The sequence below is a fragment of the Tursiops truncatus genome, chromosome 14, assembly GCF_011762595.2.
Source record: "Tursiops truncatus isolate mTurTru1 chromosome 14, mTurTru1.mat.Y, whole genome shotgun sequence".
NCBI classification, from domain to species: Eukaryota; Metazoa; Chordata; class Mammalia; order Artiodactyla; family Delphinidae; genus Tursiops; species Tursiops truncatus.
The window spans coordinates 82,215,071-82,239,087 of NC_047047.1; the positions used below are offsets into that span (position 1 = coordinate 82,215,071).

The 24,017-nt window shown below is 50.6% G+C and overlaps 1 protein-coding gene across 7 annotated transcripts in view; it reads right to left on the minus strand.

Annotated features, from left to right (window-relative positions):
- The window catches only part of ASAP2 (ArfGAP with SH3 domain, ankyrin repeat and PH domain 2), a 157,002-nt gene that overhangs the window by 66,560 nt on the left and 66,425 nt on the right, over nucleotides 1-24,017 (minus strand). For 6 of the 7 annotated variants that reach the window (XM_033838039.2, XM_073791726.1, XM_033838038.2 and 3 more), the window contains exons 3-5: nucleotides 17,691-17,836; nucleotides 2,087-2,161; nucleotides 270-319 (exon numbers count right to left, since the gene is read on the minus strand). In XM_033838039.2, coding sequence (XP_033693930.1) covers nucleotides 270-319; nucleotides 2,087-2,161; nucleotides 17,691-17,836 — 271 coding nt within the window. The remainder of the gene's footprint in view (nucleotides 1-269; nucleotides 320-2,086; nucleotides 2,162-17,690; nucleotides 17,837-24,017) is intronic. The other variant, XM_033838041.2, reaches the window with a different exon arrangement.

Sequence of the window (24,017 nt, forward strand, 5' to 3'; positions counted from 1 at the left end):
CCAATTAACGTTCCTGAAAATAACATTCTGTAGCCATTAGGACACAAGAGGAGGGATGAGGAAAAAACAGTTTAAAGAGGCTGACATCATGAATGTGGACATCCGGTATGAAAGCATCTGATATCACAACAAACCACAGCAACATAGTTTTGGGTGAATTCTTTCCTGGATTAAGGTTTATTTAGACAATACCTTTAAGCAATAAAGGCTCGATTTAAAATTAAAATCTCAAATTACCTATGCTTACTTTTCTAAATGAAAATACTCACATTTTTGTTTCATAGTCCTTCCAAGCTTTATCAAAAGGCTTTTTCAGATCCTGTAAACAGAGAGGCATAAATTAAACAGGACTAATCATTAATTTCTGGGCAAAATAAACTTATCCCTAGACTAGCCCTGAAAAGAGTATTAATTTCTGCAATAAATGACGTATGTGATCCCAGGATAAATGGAGAGCTTAGAGCACAGGCTTTTAATCAGACTAGCGGTAGCATTTAGTTTTCTTTCTCTTTAAGAAATTTTTATTATAGAATATACCAAATGCACACAGACAAAGGTGGAGAGAATTATATAACGTACCTGTCAGCTAGCTATAGCAAGTATCAACTCACAGCCCATTCTGTTTCACTTATACCCCGCCCTCTGCCCTGAGATTATTCTGAAATTAAACCTGGAAAGACATAACATTTAATCTTCAAGTATTTTAGTATATCTCTCTAAAAGAAAGGGACTCTGATTTTTTTCTATTAATATGGGAATCTCCTCAACACATGTACCCCTGATCTGGACCCCAAAACAAGAATATAAAAGCCATTCACCTTCTCCTGAGGTCTCCCGATTCCACAATTCTGCCTGGAACTCAGGACCTCATATTCTCTGATAAAGCCTGACTCAAAAATATACTGAGCCACTAGAAATTCTATCAAATTTGGTTCCCACCTATTTATGCTCCCTTTAACAGGGGTCTTTTAGAAGAGAAAACCCCTTCGTTGTGGGGATTTTTTTCTTTTTTTGACTCTTCTTTGGCCTCTGACAAGGCCTAAGCTCCACAGCCTGGCACCTAAAGCCTCCAGGAAGGCGTCTGCCCACCCTGTAAGCCTCACGTCCCACTGTGCAGCGCCGCCGACCCAGGGCCCCTTGCAGGGCCGCGTCATGCTGCTGCAGACGGGCATCCCTTTGCAGGGCCGCGTCATGCTGCTGCAGACGGGCATGGTTTCCCCTCTGCTTTGTGTGCCCTTCCCTCCCGCTTTCCTGGTTCTCGCCGGACGTGTTCTCCGGGCCCCCAGGGGATGCTGAGCAGTGTTCCTCCGTGTCCTAACGGCTCCCCGGGCCCAGACTCCTTGCCCCAACAGCTCTCCTGGCACTTCTGCCCCTGCAGAGGCCCCCGTAATCAGCTGGGCTTCCGGATGTGCCAGAGGCCGCCGGGCATCACGTGTGGATCCCGTCAGAGCACTCGGTCGCCTAAGAACTGGGGCACGATTGCCTCTCTTTCCCATCACACACCTGTCTGTGCCAATGACGTGTGAGAGCAACTTTCTGCTCGGTGCCTGGTGCCCACAGAGCACTAGACCCTGACTGTCCCCACGCACGTGCCCGGGAAAACAGTTCACGCCTCAAGTGTTTGTACGAGGCAAGGCGAGGCCTCAACAACGAGCATCCTTTGCAGGACAGAAAAATAAAGGTGGCTCAGGCCTTGCTGGTGCCCATTCTCCCTCCAGGAAACCACCCTGCAAGGATCCTCTCCCAGGGCTCAATCAGTGACACGCTAGCTGGAAAAACCAGACTTCACACGGGGTTCCCTGCTCAACTGGCAGAACCCAAAAGTCGTTGGCAGTTTCCGGAAGAGCTGTTTCTTTCCCTTCCACATCAGGAGCACCAGCAGGACAGCCAGAAAGGCCACGGGTCACCACTGTTAGGGCCGGAAGGTGGTGCCACGATGGGCAGTCAAGGGAGCCCAAGGCAGCACAGCGCCACCCCGCCGTCCCAGGGAGAAGGCTCGAGGCCGCGGCTGCCCCGACTGGCCAGCGTGACGCGATTCCACGTCCTATGAAAGCCGCCCCCCGTGACAGGACTCTTCGTGTCATACCCCTTTCACTCCTTTTAGGTCCCCCTTCAGCAAACTGTCCAGAGGGAAGGAGATTATGTTGTTCATATTCTGAATCTAAAAAACAAAAACAGAAAAAAAATATCCTTATTCCATTTCCTTTTTAATCTAAAGTAAGGACAGCAAGGAGGTTAGAGAACACACGGTGATAATTAAACTTCCCTAAAACCTGACCAGCACAAGCATGACAGCCTTATTCATTCTTACATTCTCTGTAAGTAACGATTTTACCTTACAAATGAATATATAACTAAGGAAAAGTCTACATCTGTCTATATTTCACAACAATAATAACCTTCTATTACTGGGCTATAAAGTCTGTGGAAAGATAATCATTACAACAAAGAAAAAAAAATCAATGACAGAAGCACTTTAAAGAGACAGGAACAGAAGCCCAAACACTTCCTATTCTCACTCAGGCTCCATCTGATGCCCTGGGGCTGGGCTTTGGTCAGTTCTGGGGGCCCAGAGCCCCCAATCTCCCTAGCCCAGCCCCCAACAGGGGAGACTAAAAGGATAAACAGAACGAAGGGGGCTTCTGTCTCCTGAGAACGTGTATGAGTGGATGTTGAGAGAGAACTAGAAAAGAACGGAGAGAGAGAGAGGAAAGCAGATGAGAAAGGGAAAAGGAGGGACAAGTGGTCTTAAGGTCCCCTATTCTCCCTGAAGCAAGAAGGCAAAAGATGGCGGCTTAGCAAGTTGTCACCACAGATTAAATGCGGAGAACCAGACGCTCCTGACACACTTGGGCATGCTCACGCCAAGCAGGCCCGTCCCCGCCGGCCGTTGAGCTTTGAGCCACAGCTTAAAGACACAAAACTTCAGTGAGCAAGAACCTCGACGCACAGACTCCCCAGCTTCTGAACCCGACAGGAGTCCCTCCCCGGTGAGAAAAGAAACTGAGGCTCTACTTTCTCACCTCCCCAGGCTCTCTCTCCCTAAGTCAGCACAAGTGACACGCAGCCTTCTGGGGCTGTGCGCATGTGTCACTTTGGTGACACGTGACGAAATTACGGGACCACAAAAGGACAGAGACAGGAGTATGGACTTTGGAACCTTGTGCATTCCTTCTTACAATCGAGCAAAGGAGAATTTTATTTTTAGCAGAATTACCTTGACTGGGAAGACCCAACACAGGCACAACTTTTAGGGCAATATGGGATCTGATTTCCATGCACTATTCAGGATATGAAATTTCTAAACGGAGAAAGAAATTTACTTGAAAAATACTGGTAAGGTGTGTAAGAACGCCTGCACCAACCACCTTTCCTGCCAAATAAATGGTCAGTTAATGACTGTCAGTCATTTCAGAAATGCCTTCTGGGGTAACTTCTGTCTGGCGCTTAGACAGCTCAACGTGTGTCATGCACCCGGCAGAGGCACGGTGTCATCAGCTATGACGTGCTAGGATTAGCCTCGAGAGTTAAGCTGTAAATACTGAAAAGCTGAGTTTAAGGCGAGGTCCCGTGGGTGACGGGAAGGGATGGAGACAGGCCGTGCAGGTGACTCACCCCTGGCGCAAGCACACCTGGGCTTCCGCTGAGCCGTGGGGGGCTCCGTCCCCACACGCGCCCCTCGTTCCCACCCCTGCGAGAACGCACCCACCCCCGCCTCCTCGGGCCCCCTGTCCCCCCGCCGCCGCCCCTCACTCCCTGCTAGCGGCGCTCTCCTCCTGGGCTCCAGCCCTCTGACCCGCTGCTCGCCCACGAGCTCCCTCTGGCCTTCTCACCGCCCTGCCCCTCCCTCAGTGGCCTCACTGCCCCTCGTCTGGACTGAGGCACCGCTTCCCCTGCTCCTCGCCACCGCCTCCCAGTCTCTGCCCGTCCCAACCCCTCCTACGCAGTTGTTGGATTTCTCTGGCGTTGTGTCCCTGATAAACACTAAACCTGCTCCCGCATCTGGACCCTCACAGTCCAACCTCATCTGCCACGTTTCATCTCAGTATCCGCTGTTCAAAGCCTTCCCATCCACCAGGAATTTCTCAGATGCTACCTCTTCCAACAACATCCCAACCTCTCAGCAGGAAGTGACCCCTCCCTCTCCAAATCCTCCGATATTTTCTTTTTAAAAAAATTTCTTAAAGGACTTGACAGGTTCTACCCTACATTTGTCTTATCAAGCTCACACCACGAATCCCAAGGGGCGGCTTCAAGTTTTTCTATTCTCTACAGCACTCAACACAGAGCGTGGCAATGGCTGAGTGAATCAAGTTACCTAAGTATGTTTCTGAGCATCTAATGCATAAGAGACAGAATCTAGAGATACATTAATAGCTTTAAACATCATATAACTAATGTGTGAATTCATGAATTCATTCATCATGTATTTACTGAGTACCTATTTTACAGACAGCAGTAAGCTGGGTACAGATGTAAACAAAACATGATGCTTCTCACCTCAGAGGAAGAATAAATATATACACAAGAATGAAACAGAAAGCCTGCGACACACCACATGCAGCATGTTTCACCCTGTACAGATACCAGCGGCTCCTGGGGGAAAGAAACAACGACTACAGCTTTAAGCAGTCAGGCGGGCTGACCTGGGCTTGGGAAGAAGGTGACCGGTCAGTTCCTGAGCCGCGAGACTCTGCCCTTTCATCCACTTGATCGCAGAGCCATGGCTGCAGTCCGGTCAGTCCTCAATGCTGCCCAGAGGGGAGCCAAGGCAGCGCCACCCTGGACAAGTCACGTGCAAGACGGCAGGAGCAGCCCAAGGGGGGGAGGGGCGGTGGTCAGAGCTGCTCAGGGTGGGAGGCTGAGCCAAAGGCACCAGAGCGACCCAGATATATGGGAGGTTGGAGGAAAAAAGAATAAGGTGCTTGCAGATTAAAAACTGTATTCCTAGCAAGAACTCTAGTATGTTTTTATGAGAGGTGTATTACGTGTGAGTGTATGCATGAATGAGCGAGAAAAACAAAACCCTCTGTAGCAGGGGAGAAGCACATCACCCAGAACTTGGTTTACACATCTATTTTAAGACTACTTGTTATCGGGACTTCCCTAGTGGGTCAGTGGTTAAGACTCTGCACTCTCACTGCCGAGGGGCTGGGTTCAATCCCTGGTCGGAGAGCTAAAATCTCACAAGCCGTGTGGCAAGGCCAAAAACAAAGAGGACTTTTTGTTACTTGATTCAAATAAGAACTCAGGTGGTGACGACAGGTAGTAGGTAAGAGGAGGTAAACTAAGCTCTGGCATCCAGAAGAGTGAAAACCTAAGGACATCCAGACACTGGGCCAGGCTGCTTTCATGCTGGACACTGGACACAGGGTGAGCACGACATTAAACAGCCGTCAAAACTGTGATGACTGCCACAAAGGAGGCACACGGGGCCCTCAGGGAGCGACAGGAGATGAAACTGGGTGGGTAAGAGGACTTAGGAGACAAAGATGCATTAGACAGAACCTCAGTCCTCACGAACTCACCGTTTAATAAGGCAGATAAAGCACTTTTTTTTTTTTTTTTTTTTTTTTTTGCAGTACGCGGGCCTCTCACTGCTGTGGCCTCTCCCGTTGCGGAGCACAGGCTCCGGACGTGCAGGCTCAGCGGCCATGGCTCACGGGCCCAGCCACTCCGCGGCATGTGGGATCTTCCCGGACCGGGGCACGAACCCGCGTCCCCTGCATCGGCAGGCGGACCCTCAACCACTGCGCCACCAGGGAAGCCCCAAAGCACATATTTAAGTAAGTAAAGTGCCATGTGGAAACTCTACGAGCCAGAAATAAAACACCACTGAGTTTCTGAGAAGAGAAAATTATTTCCAGTCTGGACACCAGGGAGATGTTTGCTGATTGAGGTCATGTGAGATAGACCTTCAACGACAGGGAGAATTACGTCTTGCAAGATGGGGTGGAGGGTGTCCAGGCACAGGAACAGTGGAGAAGTGGGAGCACATCAGCCAGGGGAGCGGCGGGGGCGGCAGAAGATAAGAGCTAAAAAGAGCAGCTGGAAGAGAATCCCACCAAGGGGATTCTGGCCTCCATTCCATCCATTTCTCTTTCCGGGGGGCTACTCAAGTGATCTAAAATAAGAAACTACTACTTACTACTCCTCTAATCAGAAACTAATTAGCTAAATGATTGCAAAAGAGACAGAAAGGAGATCGGCGGTTGCCTGGGGCTGGGGGTGGGAATGGGGATTAACTGTGAGGGGACAGGAGGGACCTTACTGGGGGGAAGAAAATGTCCCCAAACTGGTTTAAGGTGATGGTTGCATCTCTTGGTAAAGCTACTAGATACCAATGACTTGTAGAATTGAAATGGGTGAGTTTTATGATATATAAAATATACCTTATAAGGCTTTTTTTTTTTAAGAAATTATTACAAACATGCACAGCGTCCCCGTCAGCGGGCTTCCTAACAAAGCCCCTCCACTCCTGGCACCAGCCTCCGCCCGCCCTCTGCCTTTTCCTGCTCTTGTACGGAACCCGCGCAGCACACACGCGTTCTGACTCAGGGTGAGCGTCCAGGAAATGACTGGCCCTCGTCTCTGCCTGGGCCCTGAACCATGGGCTGGTGCCCAGATGTCCTGTCTCAGCAAGAGCGCCCTGCGGCAGGAAGGATGGGCTCGCTCTGGGTCTCCCTCTGCCTGCCTGTACTGGGGCCGCCCAGCAGCCTCAGGCCCACAGCTGAACGAACCATCTCCATCCTGGCCGTGAGAGATGAAAACCACAGCCAGGAGATCACTGCACACACGTTGTGCTCAGCAGCTCCAGCCTCGATTTACGAGCAATAAAACTGTTATGATCGCTGGGAAGAATTAAATTACCCCTGGGTCACCCAACTAGAATATTTCCCTTAGCACCAAGCAAGCATTGGGCTTTCTCTTATCCTCTGACTTGCTTTTAACAAGTATATGAAGTAAAATGGCTTTTCGAAACCCCAAGCATGATCTGAATACAAATTATTACTCTTAATTGCTGCCAGTAAGTATGGATCTAATACCAATGGCACACAGACAGTCTGTAGTCACAGCCCTCCCTGCTCTGTCTTCCCTTTTCCTGGGTTCACCTGGATATGTCTGACAAGATGAGTTGACAAGTAGTCCAATGTGTGTAATCTCAGAAGGAGAATGATTCAGTCGTGGGGAGACAGGCAGACAGGGCTATCAGAGATCGCGAGCAGCCTACGTAACGTCATAGATGATTAGCAAACAAAGACCAGGAGATGGGGCAGGGGTGGGGGAATATCGCCAGGCAATAGCCATCTTTCCACATGGGTCTTCCTAATTATTATATTTTTTGCGGGGGAGGGGGGTCTTAAAACTCCTTGACCCGCGAGCTTTGCCTAAAAATCTTTCCCCCCTTCCCCGTGACGCTCCCCCTGCCCACAGGGTCAGTGTCTCGGCGGCTCCTTCGGCTCTGCCACCGGTTACCGGCAGCTGCCCATCCAGCCAGAGCTCCGCCCCTGGTTCCAGCCTGAGCCCTGGGAGCCCCAGTGCTGCCTTCTCCTTGGCTGGGGATCTGTCGAGAAGCCTGAACCTAGACAGGGTTTTTGTATCACAGTGCTCTATTTTCAAGGAGCAGCAAAGAGAAGATAGACTCAAAACAGAAAGGCTGCTGGGCAGAATCTTCCCAGCTCCAGGTTCAGGAGTCTAGAAAAGACCAGGTCTTCCCAGGGCTCTCCTCAAAAACCCTTAATAGTGTCCAACCCTCTGTGGGGATAATCAGCTTTTCCTAAAAGACCATATATAAAACATGGCCAAAGAGCCTGAAATGCACCTGTGTCGTTAAGTTTATTTCAATATGCCTAATTTATGAGGAACCAGAGACAGAACGCTGGGATCTGCAGGGCTTTTTTCTTTTTAACTTGGGCAAGTGCTGCTCAATCACAGAGTCAGAGGTAAAATCAAGACCTCAAAGAAGGGCCAACACCTGCTCACGTGGGCACAGGCACTGGCAGCACCTCCGTGCCAGGGGGCGGAGAGCTGCAGAAAGACCTCAGACCTCACGGCTTCATTTAAGGGCATTCTTAGCGGAGGCTTCGGCATTAGCCAAGGATGTGTAACTGGGAAACAGCCAGCACCTGCGGAAGCTTCGAGTCTTCTCCAGGAGCTGGAGCCTGAGACCCAGGATTGTGCGTGTGGGTGGCACCGCCGGGGGTGTTAGAGCAGCAGGTAAGGCTTTACGCCTGTGCAGTCCAGTATGACAGACACTAGATACATGTGCCCATTCAGATGTAAATGGATTACAATGAAATCAAGTTGGAAACTGAATTCCTCAGTTGCGCTAGCGTATTTCAGGTGCTCGAGAGCCATGTGTGCTGAGCGGCTTCTCATACTGGATACAGCAGATGCAGACCATTTCCATCAAAGCAAAAAGTTCTGGTGGGGCTTCCCTGGTGGGGCTTCCCTGGTGGGGCTTCCCTGGTGACGCAGTGGTTGAGAGTCCGCCTGCCAATGCAGGGGACATGGGTTCGTGCACCGGTCCGGGAAGGTCCCACATGCCGCGGAGCGGCTGGGCCCGTGAGCCATGGCCGCTGAGCCTGCGCGTCCGGAGCCTGTGCTCCGCAACGGGAGAGGCCACAGCAGTGAGAGGCCCGCGTACCGCAAAAAAAAAAAAAAAAAAAAGTTCTGGTGGACAGCAACGCTTCAGACGAGTAGCCTAAAAAAATTTGTAAGCATCTCTGAAGGTGTAACTGATGTACAATAACCTGCCCATATTCAAAGCGCACAATTTGATAAGTCACAGCACATACATACACCCACAAAATCATCGCCCAAATCCAGACAGTGAACGTACCCATCACCCCCAGAAGCTTCTTTGCACCCTTTTGCAATTCCCACCTCCCAGCTGCTCACTCCCCAATCTCCGGTCCCCAGGAAACCGCTGATCTGCGTCTGTCACCACAGAATAATCTACATTTTCTAGGACTTTCTATACTTGGAATTCTACAGCACGCACTGCTCTTTATCGGCTTCTTTCACACTCGCTTTGAGATCCATCCGTGCTGCTGCAGCAATGGCTCATTCCCGTTTCTTGCTGAACAGCTGTCCATCTCCTGGCTTATCCAGACAACTGCTGACAGGTTTCTGAGTTCTTTCTAGTTTGGGGGCTACTACAAATCTTACATATAAGACTGCTCTGATTACTTGTGGGATGGGACTCTCCAATGGTGACCAGGAAGGCCTCTTCAGAAGGTGACGTGGAGCAGAGTATGAAGGAAGCAAGGCAGCTAGCCCCGTGAAAGCCTGGTGGAAGAGCATTCCCGGCAGAGGGAATTCTTAACACAAAGGCCACGAGGCAGGCACCTGGCAGGGTCAAAGCACAGTTTTCTATGTTCTTCCTATGTTCTTCCTGCTTATCTGAAAGAATGAACATCCAGACAGAAATCTTTTGGAGAAGAAGGTCCCAGGTGAAGTGGCCTGAATAAATCACTAACTGGCACAGGGCCACTTAATCGCATGTAAGGCTCACAAGTGCTTTGAGAAGTCGGTGTTACCCCCGTTTTACAGAAATGGAAACAGAGGGAGAGTTAAGCCACCCACTTTGCCCCCCAGATCCCACAACTAAGCAGCAGCTGAGCTGAGAATGAGGCCAGAGCCCTTCCCATCATTTCACTGCCATAGGCAACCGGCCTCCAGAGCGGTCAGTGCTACTCACACGTGACCCACGGCCGGAGCGGGGCAGGCTGTGAGACCGGAGGGACCATCTACACCAGGACGTACAGGGAAACACTTTGCAAAGGAAAACCATCTAGCTCACTTTCATTTTTAGCGAGTTCTCCCCGGGGGCCGGCGACAACACCGCCAAGGCCCACGGCGTGCGCGCACACACACACGGTCTTGCTCTCACACGGGGCCCTCGTGAACACGTGCTCCCAGGCCTGGCTCTTCGGCACCAGGGCCACTCTGATGGTTTGTTTAATCAAAGGAGATGGGGGAGCCCACGCAGATCTTGAGTGTTTAACACAAACTGGAAGATCAAAACTGGGCAGCTGCCAAAAACACTGGCAACTTTCACACCACAAGGAAGAGGGGAAACAGCTGACCTGGTTTCTGCCTTTAACGCTGCGTCTCTGGCAGTCACACAGCTTTGATCTTTCAGGTTCTAAGTGGAGAGAAAATAGTGACCCTCTTCCACTGGAGAACGGATGATGAAACCACACACCGCAGCCTACTTGCAACCGTCTGGAAAAGCCGCGTTTTCTGGGGGCCAGCACAGAAGGGCCCAGGATTCATCAATCCACAGCTTCTTCTGAAACCCCCATGATGGTAAAATGCTTAGTGAAGCCACACCGAAAACGAAAGCAGCTTTCCGAATCCACTGCCTCCGAGAATTCGAGGTTGGATCCTTGTGTCCTCAGCCAGGCCCCGGAGCCCTGGCCTCAGGCTCCCCAGGGGAGGAGTCAGAGCGGCTGCTGGTTCCAGACCAACGAGGTCAGTGTCACCAGGGAACTGATTAGAAATGCGAATGGATCAGGAACTCTGGGAAACGGCTCCCAACAGGGAGGGTTCTAGCAACCCTCCCGGCGCGAAGCTGGGAATCGCCTTTAAGTAGGTGTGGGTGTGGCCTTTTAACAAGGTCCAGGTCCTGCTGGGGCTCCCGGTCCACCTCTGCTCTAGGGCAACGCTTCTCAGACTTCAATGGGCTGACTCGTGCCCTTGGGAAATGGAGATTCTGCTTCAGCAGGCCTAGGGGACAAGGGCCCAGGAGCCTGCATTTCTACAAGGCCCCAGATGACTCCACCTGAGGGCAAGGCAAGACTAGGACCCTAGGGAGGCAAATGAAACAAACTACGTCCAAGTGCTCTGTAAACCAGACTCGGGAGTATACAGGTATTGATGTTGTTTGTCAAGTTTTAGATTTTAAGGAATGACTAACAAACAGTGGAAATTCCCAAAGGGAAATGCACCCAGAGAGGCTGGACCTGGAATTTATCTCCAGGTCCCAGGGAGGCAGGGGCCTGAGTCCTGGCTCAGCCAATGACCAATGACCAACAGGAGGAGACCCAGGACGCCGAGCACCCCAGCTCCCAGCCCCCTCTCTTTGGGGCCATCAACTCCTCCAGCCCCCAGCCCCTTCCCCCGGGGCCTAGAAGTAGGCGCCAGTGTCTCCCATCACAGAAACCTTCCCTTGCGACTTCCACCAGCAGCCTGCCCCTGGAGCAGCGAACTCCCGCCGCGCGTCTCTCCTTCTGCTACTGTACTGTCCCCTGCCTGCACGGCAGAGTCACTGTGGCGTCCCCGGCACCGAGGCCAACGGCACTCATCAGCCGCCCCCCTCCTGCTCCTCTGCCTTCCGGGTGCGGCGGACCCTCCGCCTTCACTCACACCCCCTACTCCAGCCTGTCCACACAGCATCCCTCGGGTTTGGCAAAAGATTTTAAAGTTTGAGGTGCCCTACATCGTGGCAGTTGTTCTTTTAAGAGCCAGCAAGTGAGAGAATACACGGTGACAGAAGAAAGCAAACACAAGCCCTGGTTTGAATTTGCTAATGTTTTCGAATGGTTATCCTTTAACAGCACGTCCTCCACGCACTTGACAAGCTGTTAAAGGCAAGTGCGAGGAATGTGCTCACAAACTTTGCCAGGAGCTTAGATGCAGACGGACCCTGTGGTGGCCCACAGGCTCCCAACCCACCCCCACCCAGGACCCAAGCACCCAAGGCCGCGGGAGAGTCACCGCCACACCTTCCGGGGCCGCGCCCTCGGGGCTCCGTGGCGTTTGTCCTGGGGCCTTCCCAGCACACACAGCATCCTAATAAAAGTGGCCCAGACGGGAGCAACGAGCGCTTACTGCCCTGCTGCCCAGAGAGCCAGGCCACCCCCAGCAGGCGATCAGTCACTCTTCTCAGCTGAGCTCTCCTCCTGGGCCCAAGGCCTTGCTCCCACCCTGTCCTCTCCCCCATGGCTTTTCCCACTTTCTCTGACCTCAGGGAGCCAGTGTACCACAGCGGTTACAATGAGGTGGCACTGCCTTTCCAAAAAAAAATAGTATCAAAGTACAATTTACACACAGTCGTGGCTGTGCTACAACCAAACACAGGGCTCTGACAGTAGCCTTACTGCTTTTGTCGTTTTGGTCAAACTAAGGACGTGCTTTCATTTTGGTCAAGGATCTCTGAGTGTAGGAAGCAGCTTGCAGTGTTGAAGCCTTGTGAGTCTCAGAGCATTTCCAGCCATGAATTAGGCCAGATTAAACAACTGGTGGCAGAGATTTCTAGGCGTCCAAAGTAATTGTCAGTAGGTCCATCCAGGAACTCTGTTCCCCTAGAGAAGGCCCAGCCCTCAAGCGCTCCTCACTCAAAGCTTACAGACTCCTGCTCTGCGTACAAGCCTAACAAGCCGGTCATCGCGTCCTCCAGCTCACAGCGCTGCGGAACAAGGCACCAAGAGCGGTGGAAGCCAGCAATTAGCAGGGACAAGGGTGTCAAAATATTAAAAAGTAAATGTTGAAAATGGGAAAGCCGACGGCCTGGCACCAATCTAGGGGCAGGTACTCCCACACTGCAGGTACCAGGCACCAAGAGTTTCTCTAGATTTCAGCGCTGCCCCTTAATTTATGCCCCAAACAACGGTAAGCCTTCCTCCCCAGAAGATAAACTATGACCAGTGCCCATGTTGAATAAGAAAGAATGTAAGACATTTTTAAACAGAAACAGACTCACAGACATAGAAAGCAAACTTACAGAGGGGAGAGTGACAGGGGGTAGGGGTCGAGGAATAGATTAGGAGTTGGGGGTTAACAGATACACAATGCTATACATAAGATAAACGAGGACCTACTGTACAGCACAGGGAACTCTACTCATGGAAAAGAATCTGAAAAAGAATAGATATATGTATAACCGAATCACTTTGCTACAACTGAAGCTAACACAGCATTGTAAGTTAACTCTACTTCAATTAAAAAATGCTTTAAAAGAAAGAATGTAATACATTTTAAAATATCGGACATTTTCAATAGAAGAAGTGGAAAGAGAAGAAAGTTTACGGGAGCACCGAGGGTGAGGACCTCTGCTACAGAGAGCTCTACGCTAAGCAACGCGATGAGCTTTATTAACGTGGGGAATCAGCTCCTGTCGACCGACCCGAGGGTGCTGGGAAGAGAGCGCCACCATATTACCAACCAGCAGGTGGGCAGGCCTCCCCGCCAGGCCCTGCGCACATCACAGGGACAAAGCCACACTCTCCTCAACAACCTGACTAGCTCTTCACTCTTTGGCTATAATGTCTTCTAACTCCAATCACTTGTGTAAAGGAAAAACAAACAAACGAAAAAAAACATGACTTCTGTGCATGCTGGTCAGTGGGACTTTCAGGTTCTTCTTTCCGGGTGAGTGAAGTGAAATTCCTCAACCCCAGGGCCACTCTCGGCTCTCGCCCTGGAACTCCGTCCTGGGCTGAGCCTCCTCACCTGGAGCAGGTTCTATGGACCAAGAGTACATATCTCACAAGCGATTCTCTGAAACCAGAGACGGAGATGACATACCTGTAAATGACCTTTCAGGAATGTGCTTTCATGCAACCGTTCTTTAAAAGGCCACTTCTTAACACAGAAGTGGCCCTGGAAAATCTTTCCAGGATTCTCACAACCACCTCAAATTCCTGGTAAGAGGAAAAGAACCGAGGAGACTGGCCTGACTTTATAACCAGCCTAATTTCACACATGTTACATTTCTGGAGCTGCCTTGTTTTTCCCTTTATCCTGCATTACCGCAGAGGAATTCACAGACTCTCTGAAGGTGAGAATCTCACCCTTTAGTAACAAAATCTCACTTTATATTAAGCTGGCCTTTCTTTGGAGACGGTCCAACTGCTTTATAAACATTCTTTCATGCTGAAGAGCAGGTAGGTGGTAATTATTATTCTTTCTAGGCAAGAGGTAGGATTGAGAGTCTTGGCCATGCAGACCTGAAATGTTTTTTGAACGCCTGAGGAAAAGCAAAAGCAAGGCTTTAAAAATAAGAGATAGGACAGATGTGACCAAAAATAGGAGTAAGAATGGTATACAAAATACCAAAAAAGGAGAATTCTCCTATAAGCAACTCACTCTCGGCGACAGCTTCTTAGAAGCAGCCACTTGGCGTCCTTACAGCTGCAGATCTTCAACACCAGCCCTGGCCTGGAAAGCCCGGCCTGGTGAACATGAATTCGGGCACAAATAAGGTATTTGCTGGGAAACAGGATCAAAAACCCTAACTCCATAAAGTACAAGCAGAAACTACAGTCATGCGCGTGGACTCAGAGCTACTGTCTTCCGGGCTTTAGTAAGCTACCCGACCATAACGACACTGAAATGTCACCTGTGGGGTGACATTTCTAATTCCCGCTTATCCCTGTCACCCTGATGCTGGCCGGTGAGGCGGGAATGGTTTTCTCACACTGTTTTAAGGTGAGGAAACTGAGGTGTCTGGCTGCTCGTGGCTGCAGCAGTTCGGCCCGCTGGGCATCTCTCTTTATGCTACACTTTACCCGGCCTTCCCTTCCGTTCTGCCCCCTTTTTCCCCCAAGGAGTTGACAAGGGGCCTTAAATCCTTTAAATACCACAGTGCAAAGAGCATGGGATTGGAGTTTTAAGACCCAGATGTGACTCCTAACCTGTCCCTTGCCGGCTACCAGCCCCATCTGAGACGGAGGTAACGTGAGGGATCTAGTGCAGCTGACAGGAGGACTCAGTGAACGAGGAAGAACCAGTGCACAGTGCTGACAGTGCGGCGCGTGCTCAGGAAGTGACGGCCGTGGGTAAGTCCCTCACTGTAGGAAGGGGGAGGACAGCGAGGCCTGGAGGGGATTTCTGATGTGCCCAAAGTTGCAGAGCCATGGGGCAGTGGCCAATGTGCCCATCACAATGTCCAGGCCCTGCTCTGCTTTTAGTTTTGCGGAAAATCAAGAAATGAAGGGGCTGCTTTTGTCTAACTGTGCAGCTGCTCATGTTAAAACTGAGAACAAGCTACTTCGAGTAGGATTCCACCACGTGGAGCGACGCAGGCGGGGCCCTTCCACACCTGGAGGCGCACGTCCAAAAGCTGGCAAGGGCTCAGACCTGTCCCGAGAGAGATTAGCCCTTTAAACCACCGGGGCCTCAGTTACCTAATCTACAAAGTGGGGACAACGCTGGTTCACCTCATGGGATCGTTACAAGGGTTAATAAATAAGCTAAGGTGTGTAAGAGCAACTGGCTGTACTGCTTCCAACACCAGGCGTGGCGTTATCATCTCCATCTTACAGCTGAGAAAACCTGAGTGGAGATCAGCTGAAGGAAGATACAAGAGCTGGCTGGGGAGGGGTGACCCTGGCCTCCCGTGCCTCTGTCTCCAGGCTGCCTGCTCAGTCGCCGTGCTAGGGCTTCCCTCTGCCATCCCCCTGGGACCCCTTTCACTGCTTTCTTTCTGGCTGGATCCTGTTCCCTGACTCACACGTCTTCCTCTTTCTTGGCTTCCCTCTTCATGCCACTAAAGCACAACCCTTAGGAGTTCCACAGGAATGATGCTTGGGAGCAAACCGTCTGGAGCCTTAGGCGGCTGAAACATCTCTAATTCGAATTTCACGCTCAGGTGGTGGGTCTCATTCCAGGTTAGAATTACGTTCCTTGGGATTTTAGTGGCAATGCTCCGGGCCTTCAAGTTTCCAGGGTCACCCGCTGAGACACCGATGGCATTGTGATGCTTAATCCTCCGTGTGCTTTCTGAAAGCGGTTAAGATCTTTTGCAATTTCACAGGGGGGTGCCTTGGGGCAGGTCCTTTTCCCTTACTGTCCTGGGCCCTCCCATCTGGAGATGAAAATCCTTCAGTCTCAGGAACCATCTTTTGTTCTGTTGCATTCACGGCATCCTCCTCTGTTTCCTATTCTCTCTTTCTGAAAACGCCTGTCAGTTGGATACCGGACCTTGAGAATTAATCCCTGACTCGTCTTTCATCTATTTCCCACTCTTTTGTCTTTTTTGGTCCTTTTGATCTATTTTCTGAGAGATTTCTTTTACTCTAACACTTCTCATCGGATTTCCAATTTTATATTTTCTTATATTGATTGTCTCTCCCCTTTTTTAACGACAAGCTTCATCCCATTCTCTCTTCTGATTTCTCTGAGGAATTAAGTATAATTTCTTTAAAGTTTTCTTCTGCTCTCTGCATTGTCTCTGTTTTCCCCAAGTTCTTTCTTCTGTTTATTTTGGTCTCTTTCTTTCTGGAGGCCATTCATTCATATTTAAGAGAGAGGCACGAAGCAGCTGGCTGGCAGCTCAGGGGGCGAGGAAGGGGCTTACCCCCCGCCCCCCCGCCCAGGGTCTGGGAGATGAGGCGGCGGGCTGATTTTACACTAGACGACCCCTGACACGTCAGCATCTATAGATCTTCCCCAGGACCGTGCAGCTTCCCCAGTTTAAAAAAAAAAAAAAAAAAGCTCCACTGTGACTCAGTGGTGAGGCCCTAACAAGCCGTGTGCCAGTGTCTGGGCAGTGGGGCTGGAAAGGGGCTGGGCTCCACTGTGTGCCCTGCATGCTGTCAGCCTGTTTGGGGCAGCAATAAACGGGTGACAAACCTGACAAAGGCCCCAAGAGATTCCAAATTAACCCGAGTAAAAAACTTAAGCACAGCAACGGCTTTTTATATTTACCACTTCCAAATGAAACACTTTACAAGTGAAGACAGGGAGGGAGACCGAGAGCCTTCATGATCCAGTTCTTTCCCTTCCTCCTTATTAACTCATACACGTGTCCCTTGCTCCTGCCCTTCTACAAGCAGACTGACAGACCCGCCATCATCACTGCTTCAAGAATGATGAGCTATTTTTTCACTTTTTATAAGCTTGCTGACAGGAGAAATGAAAAAGACACTGTTGTTTGCGACCTACACAGAAAGCATTATTGAGTTCTTGACCTGGTCTGCTTGTCCACGACCTTTGGGAGAAGCTGGGGGAGAAAAACAGGAAAGACATGCCGGGACCATCCCGACGTACATTCCCCTTGTGGAAGAAACCACTCAGCAGGGTCCCAAACCCCCTCTCTGCTCAATTCTTCAGAATTCTGCTCCCACAGTGAGGACGGTACAGCGCTGCCAAGTGCAAGGAAGAGTCCATTCACCCACGTTACCAAGCACCTACCGCAGGCAAGAAGTACTCAGTCCGTATCTCCACTCACTTAAAAAGTGATACTTTTCTTAGGCTCTGCATGTGAGGGCATAAAAGGCCTTTAAATATTCACGGTAATTTCTGTGCTCTGATTATAGGTTACCTTGCTGTGTAAGACGGGTCTGAAACATATTTATGAAATACTGTTAAGTTTAAATACCTACTATAATTACCAGAAACAGACTATTCTACACAGTTTAGGAACTATTGAAAATTGAAGTCAGAGGCCCTTAGGAGGACGAATGCATTTACCCATTTTGTGCCTCAGCTGCACAGCTTCAAAATGCCGAGTTAAATTTGAAAGTCTTGTGAGAGTAAAAATCACAATTCTAAAAATTTACTCCAAAGGGACCTCACGCAGACAGGAAATACAATTCTTTTCGGTACCACAGGAGCTATGAAACGTATTCCTCGTGTACCAAACAAACCTTCATTACCGTCTAGGGAGCTACCTTCCCAGCTAGAGCAACTTCGGGCCCCTCCCACGCTGCCCGTTTGCTGCACACGATCATGACACTTACCAGGTTTTTGAAAAGCGCCGTCAACTCCTTTGTAAACACTGAGAACTTCAGGAAGGCGCTTCCCAGGTCCGGGTCATCTCTGCACACGCAGTTGCCCCCGAACTTCTCCAGAGCCTGGGTGTACTGCTCTTCGTTTTCCACGTGCGCTGCAACAGCAACGGGAGAGGTGCTGTGAAGGCCTCAACCACTCTAGCCCTGCCCCCCACCAGTTTCTTACTTGTGGATAAAATCGAACACATTTACAGCCCGAAGATCTGAGAAAAGCCAAGTCACACGGCGAACAGAAATAACTCTGCTGTCCTGACAACCACCCGTGGTGCCAGCGACGGATCCCAAGGAACAAGCGCAAGGACCAGGAGGGAGAGCGCCTCGCACGAGTGCCACAGCCTCCAGCTCCCGGGGTGAGACCCCCGGGGACGCCCACGCTTCCCCACCTCCTAGCACTCCTCCGTAGCCCACACGCTGGCGGGAGACACAGAACAGACCCAGTCCTCTGCTGGAACGCAGCCGCTGGCGTGACGCTCACCCAGCCGCATGCCCTAGCTTCTCCTTTCAACACCGGAAAAGCCACGGTCCTCAGAGCACAGGCCACAGGCCAGGGCGCCGCTGCCCGTGACACGTCCTCTGCCTGGGGGTCTTTCCGTGCCTCTGCCCCACGTCCCTGGCACCTTCCTGGACTTGCGCTCAGAGTGTCACATTCCAAATGTCCAACTGGTAAGCGTGGTTCCCAGCACAGTGGAAGTGCTTCCAGGGTAGGGACTAAGTTTTATTCATCTTTGTGCTTGAAATATAAGTAAGACAAGACGCCATGTCGTTTGATCAGGAAAAGCAAAAGTTGGTCATCCATCTGAAGGTATATATGACCATCATCAGGCTTCAAAGCAGCACCTTAAAATGTGAAAAACCCGGATTCCGGGTCTCCAGCTCTGTGGTTCCCAGGCCCTGGTGGACGTCGAAATCATACACGGATCTCTGTCAAACTGTAGAAGCTGGAGTCCCGTCTCTGAGTCAGAAGCTGGGGTGGGAAGGGGACACAGGTAATTCTGGTGAGCCAATGTGGCTGGACACGATTCCCTCACTTCTGGGTCAAGCATTTTTAAATGAATCCAGCCAGTCTGTAATGAAACAACTTCCTGGCACGGACATTTGATTCCTGCTCCCTCATCACTCCAATCAGAAATGTAACACGACGACTGTACAGGCACATCAGTGCGGGCGGGCGGGCGTGTCACCTTGCATGGGGACTCCACTGGGCAGGGTCACACACCCCCCTCAGGCTGCCCACGTCTTCAGAATTCTGCTCCCACAAGGAGGACGGCACAGGGCTGCCAGGAGGCCACAGAAAGCCTTAGTGCTGCAGCTTCTTTGCCAAAGAACAGATCCTGAAAAGCCCCTGGCAGCGCCCCAAACAACTCCTCAGGGCAACAAAACCACTGTCGGCAGTGCCGGTGCCTGGGCCTGACAACCGGAGCACACAGGGGACATGTGCTTGCGGAAGGCTGCCCTGGGGCTGAGCCGGATCCCAGGATCCATGGACCGTGTGTCCACCGACCCTGCCAGGCAAGTACTTTGCCCTCGACTTCCGGGGGCATTCGGGTGCCTTAGGGGATGCCCGTGTGGATCTAACAAACACGAGAGAACGTTAATTTCACTGTTTAGGCCCTTTTCCTTTTCCTTCTTTCTATTATTATTATCATCTTTTACATCCCAGAAAAGAGCCTGAAAGTTCTGGATACATTAAATGTATTTCTGAAACTATACTCAGCACACGACTTGAGGCAGAAACACACACACACACACACACACACACACACACACACACACACACACACAGAGCGTGACGAAGGGGCGGTAGAGCAGGAAGAGCCCTCAGAAGGTCTGGGCTTCGAGCCTATGCCTCCCAGTAAACGTGCATGACCTGGTAACACACGTATTTACTCCCTCTGGCGCTGTCTCAGCCACGTGAAGGACAAAGACCCCGCTGGGAGATACTCACAGGGTTAAGGTAAGAATCAAAGAATGTGGGTGAGGATAGGCAGTTCAACCACACCCAACACATACACACCCACCAGAACTGACAATAGTTAACAGCAGCACAGATGTCATCTATACTGAGCACAAATGGTTTCCATATGTTTTTTTCTAGACTTCACAACAACTTATATATGACATGCATTATTTCTCACAATGCTGAAAGGAAACTGGGACTCAAGGAGATCAAGTAAGCTATCCTAGGAAACAGGGCCAGAAAGTGGCAGAGCTGTGGTGCAAACCCAAGTCTGTCTGATCCCGACGCCCATCTGTCCCCCACTCTACTACACTGATGTGTGTTTCCTTCTAAAAACAGCTTACCTTGCCAAAACCAAAAGTACCCAAGTTTTAAATTTTTAAAATTCCATTTCAGAGGTGGATCAGTTACACCTATTTTGTTCGACTTATAATTCTAGAACATGTGGTCAACAGTGAAGGGCAGTTCCTTTCAAACCACACGCTGTTTTATAACTATTTCAAAATTGGTCGTCAAGATGTGGGCAATTCCAGTGTGGTTTTGGAAGGGCGTGGCAGCCACAAGCAGACATCTGGTGCTGATGTCACTCCCCTGGGAGAGAGAAACAGGAATGCGGAGGCTAAAGTCACCTCGGGAGCCAAGTACTGCTTTCAAAATGATCCTGGACCCTCACAGCTGCTCTAGGTGAGCACCCAGAGGGAGGAGGGAGAGAATCAGCTTCAGTAAAGGCCGTGAGGTGGCCTACAAGCCTTTTGTTCAATGAAACTTAATAAGACTATAAGGTGTCAAAGCATCGTCCTTACTACCTGTTGAGTAAAGTGGGGTTCAGAGGGGTTTAATGATTTGCTCAGGATCACACAGCTGGAAGAAGGTGGGGAAGGGTCAAATCCATCCTGTGTTCACGCAGGCTGCCCCCAGCCTGTGACAACCTTGGAGAGAGGAACCTGCCTTCTCTCCACGGGCAGTCCAGCAAACCAGCACAGAGGAGAAACAGCCAGTGAGGCTTCCGGTTCTGGCACCAGGAAGGACAGATGCACTTCCTTTCATCCCTTCTTCTGGGCCTTTCAACTGAGCACATGGTATCGGTCACGTTTTTTTATAAAAATTCTTTCCCTTTTTTTTTTTTTTTTTTTTTTTTTTTTGCGGTACGCGGGCCTCTCACCGCTGTGGCCTCTCCCGTCGCGGCGCACAGGCTCCGGACGCGCAGGCCCAGCGGCCATGGCTCACGGGCCCAGCCGCTCCGCGGCATGTGGGATCTTCCCGGACCGGGGCACAAACCCGCGTCCCCTGCATCGGCAGGCGGACTCTCAACCACTGCGCCACCAAGGAAGCCCCTCTTTCCCTTTTAAATCTGCAAAATAATGTGTTGATCCCAGCAACCCCAGTGGTGATCAATGAGTGTTCTGGATCATCGTCACCGCCATCTCATGTATTTATATTTAAATCATTTTGATCTACTGTGATCACTGTTTTCTGATGCTCAAACTGTCCCAGCTTAGGTCAGTGGGAACCTCTTTACGCTGATCTAGTTGGAGTTTCTAAGACAAATTTCTCTTCTTGCAAACAACTTTGAAGCTTCTTGATAATGACCACAGCCCCGTGTCTCTCCGTGTCTCCCTGTAACAGCTTGCCTGGTGCCCACTGTCAGGACAGTAAACGCCCCATAACTACACAGTATCCGACTGGCCTACTGCTCCACGTCACCCAAAGTCTGAGATGTTCCTACTAGAAAGTCCTTGAGTGTCTTTATTTTCCTTTAGCCAAAACTAAATTTAAAATAGGAACCTAAAATAAATGGCTAGGGAATAAACTTTCTGGAAAGAATCCAAACTGGCTCTATCATCTCTTATTTACAAAACTGTCAAAACTGTTCTTCTAAAAAGAGCTCACTCTCCCACCTCCCCCTTATTCAACTGTATCTTTAACTCTGGTTCTTATTAATGAACCAGACCCAAGAATCTTTGATGTGGGAGGGACTTGGGAAAATGAGAACCGGAGTTGCTGAGACCACAGCAGATGAGACCCCGTTTCTCCCCAGTTCTAATCCCACAGCCTCCCATTTCCCACACCTCACTACACAAAGGTCAGACCTTCCACCAATCCATGCAAGGGGATGAAATGAAAGACTAACAGAAAACTCTGCTACGGAGCCAGCGAGCAGGTGCACACGTTGCATTTAGAGGTGAGAGTTGGGCCTTGTTGTGTGCCTTCTAGTTTACTTGATTATGTCATTTTTAAAAACGGATACGGGCTGCCCTGGTGGCGCAGTGGCTGAGAGTCCGCCTGCCGATGCAGGGGACACGGGTTCGTGCCCCGGTCCAGGAAGATCCCACATGCCGCGGAGCGGCTGGGCCCGTGAGCCATGGCCGCTGGGCCTGTGCGTCCGGAGCCTGTGCTCCGCAACGGGAGAGGCCACAGCGGTGAGAGGCCTGCGTACAGAAAAAAAAACAAAAAAAACCCTGATACCAAGAAGAAGGCCCAGTGCATATAGTTCAAGCAAAATTGTTGGACCCAAATGGGGAAAAGGCAGCCTTTTTACTCCTGCTCAATGGGCCACAGCACGGCGGGGGAGCCAGCCACCTGCCCAGTGCTGCCGAAGGACAAGAAGGGTCCCACGGCCAACTCATCTCCGCCAGCTTCAAGTCCACCTGATGCCTGCTCCTCGCTGCCAGCCTGCAGGGCTGTGATGGTGTGCTGGGTGCACACGAGACGAGTGCGACCCATGTCTCAGGACAGATGCACCAACCCGTGCACGATGGCCTGTGATGTGCTGGGGCTGAGGATTCAGAGACGCCAAGAAGGGGACGTTTGAGCTGAGGCTCCAAGGTCAGCTGGGAATTTCCAGACAGAGACGAGCAGGAACAGGAAGGTATCAACCCCAGGGGAACAGCAAGGAGTCCTGTGTGTTCAGAGGCTGTGAACACTTTCTCAGTCTTCGAGCCTCCGCCTGCACCCAGCTCCCGACGCAAAGCCATCTCAGGGCAGCACCAGCCTCACTGTCCTACCCACCTGGGGCCGCTCCTGGGTCTTTACAGTCCGAAGGATCCCGAAAAGAAAGCCGGTCCTTTACAGACAAGGACGCCAAAGCTCAGAGCGGGCACTGACTTGCTCAAGCTCACACAGCTAGTTGGCAGCAGTTCGAGAACTAGAACTCAGCTTTCCAGCCTCCGGTCCGCGCAAGTCCTCCCAACCAGGCGAGGAAGCGTTTCTTCATTTGCTCGCCACACAGTCACTATTCTCGGCTCTAGGCTAACAGAAATGTGCTACAATCCTCCAGCCAAGCACACGCACTGGCAATCCGAAGTCCAAGTGCCCTAACCAGAGACAAATGGGGGTACATGTTGGAGGGGGAGGGGGAGGCAGCCTGACGGTGCTCGCCTTGGCCAGGACCCTCCAACCCCCCGCTCCTGGCCAGGCAGGGGTCAGGCTGAGGTAAACTCATCCACATCACTGCACACGCCAACCATCCACACAGACAGCCCCGCCAAGGGCATGGTTTAGGAGAGACATATGTTCTCTGCAGTAGAGCTTTATAAAGACCCCCCCAGATGAGGATTAATATTCAAATGTGAGCCGCAATTGTAATGTCAGGATAATCTGTATGACTCAGTGTCAAGGAGGCCAGGCCACTTCCCCTCAAGCTGTCAGCCCCGCACATCACCTGATCTAACTCTCGGCAGACAGCTCCTGGGAAAGCAATTTCCTGGAGTCAAAGATAATCCCCACTTCTCAACAGGATCTCTACCCTGTGAACACCTCATGGGAGAAAACCATTTTTAGCACTTTATTTCTAGACTCATCCCAGATAAAAATCTTTCCATTCACAATTTGGTAATCTGCATTAAAAGTTCTAAAAACATTTTTTGCCATCCCCTCCCACTTCTAGAAATCTATCCTAAAGAAATAATCAAGTGATCAGAGATGTATGTACAGAACAACTGATAAACTGAAAATGTATTAAGCTCCAACAAAATGGAAATGGTTAAAGAACAGTGTCTCTACAAAATGGAATATGATGTAAGCTTTTAAAATCATGATGTAGGAATATGGTCAGGATAGAATGCCAAGTAAAAAAAGGGCAGGACACAGAACTATATATTTCATCTCAATTTTGTAAAAGGTAAAATGTAGAGAAAGGCCGAAAGGAAAGGACATCAAAATGCTAAGGTGGTGATAAAAGAGCAGGTGCTCGGCACCCGGAGGCTGGTGCAGGCCAGGTGCTTTCCGTGCATCGTTGTACCCTCCTTGAGGGGCATTTCGCAGAGGAGGGGACAGACTGTGGTGGTGGAGATACCTAGGCCAGGCGGAAGCTCCGAATG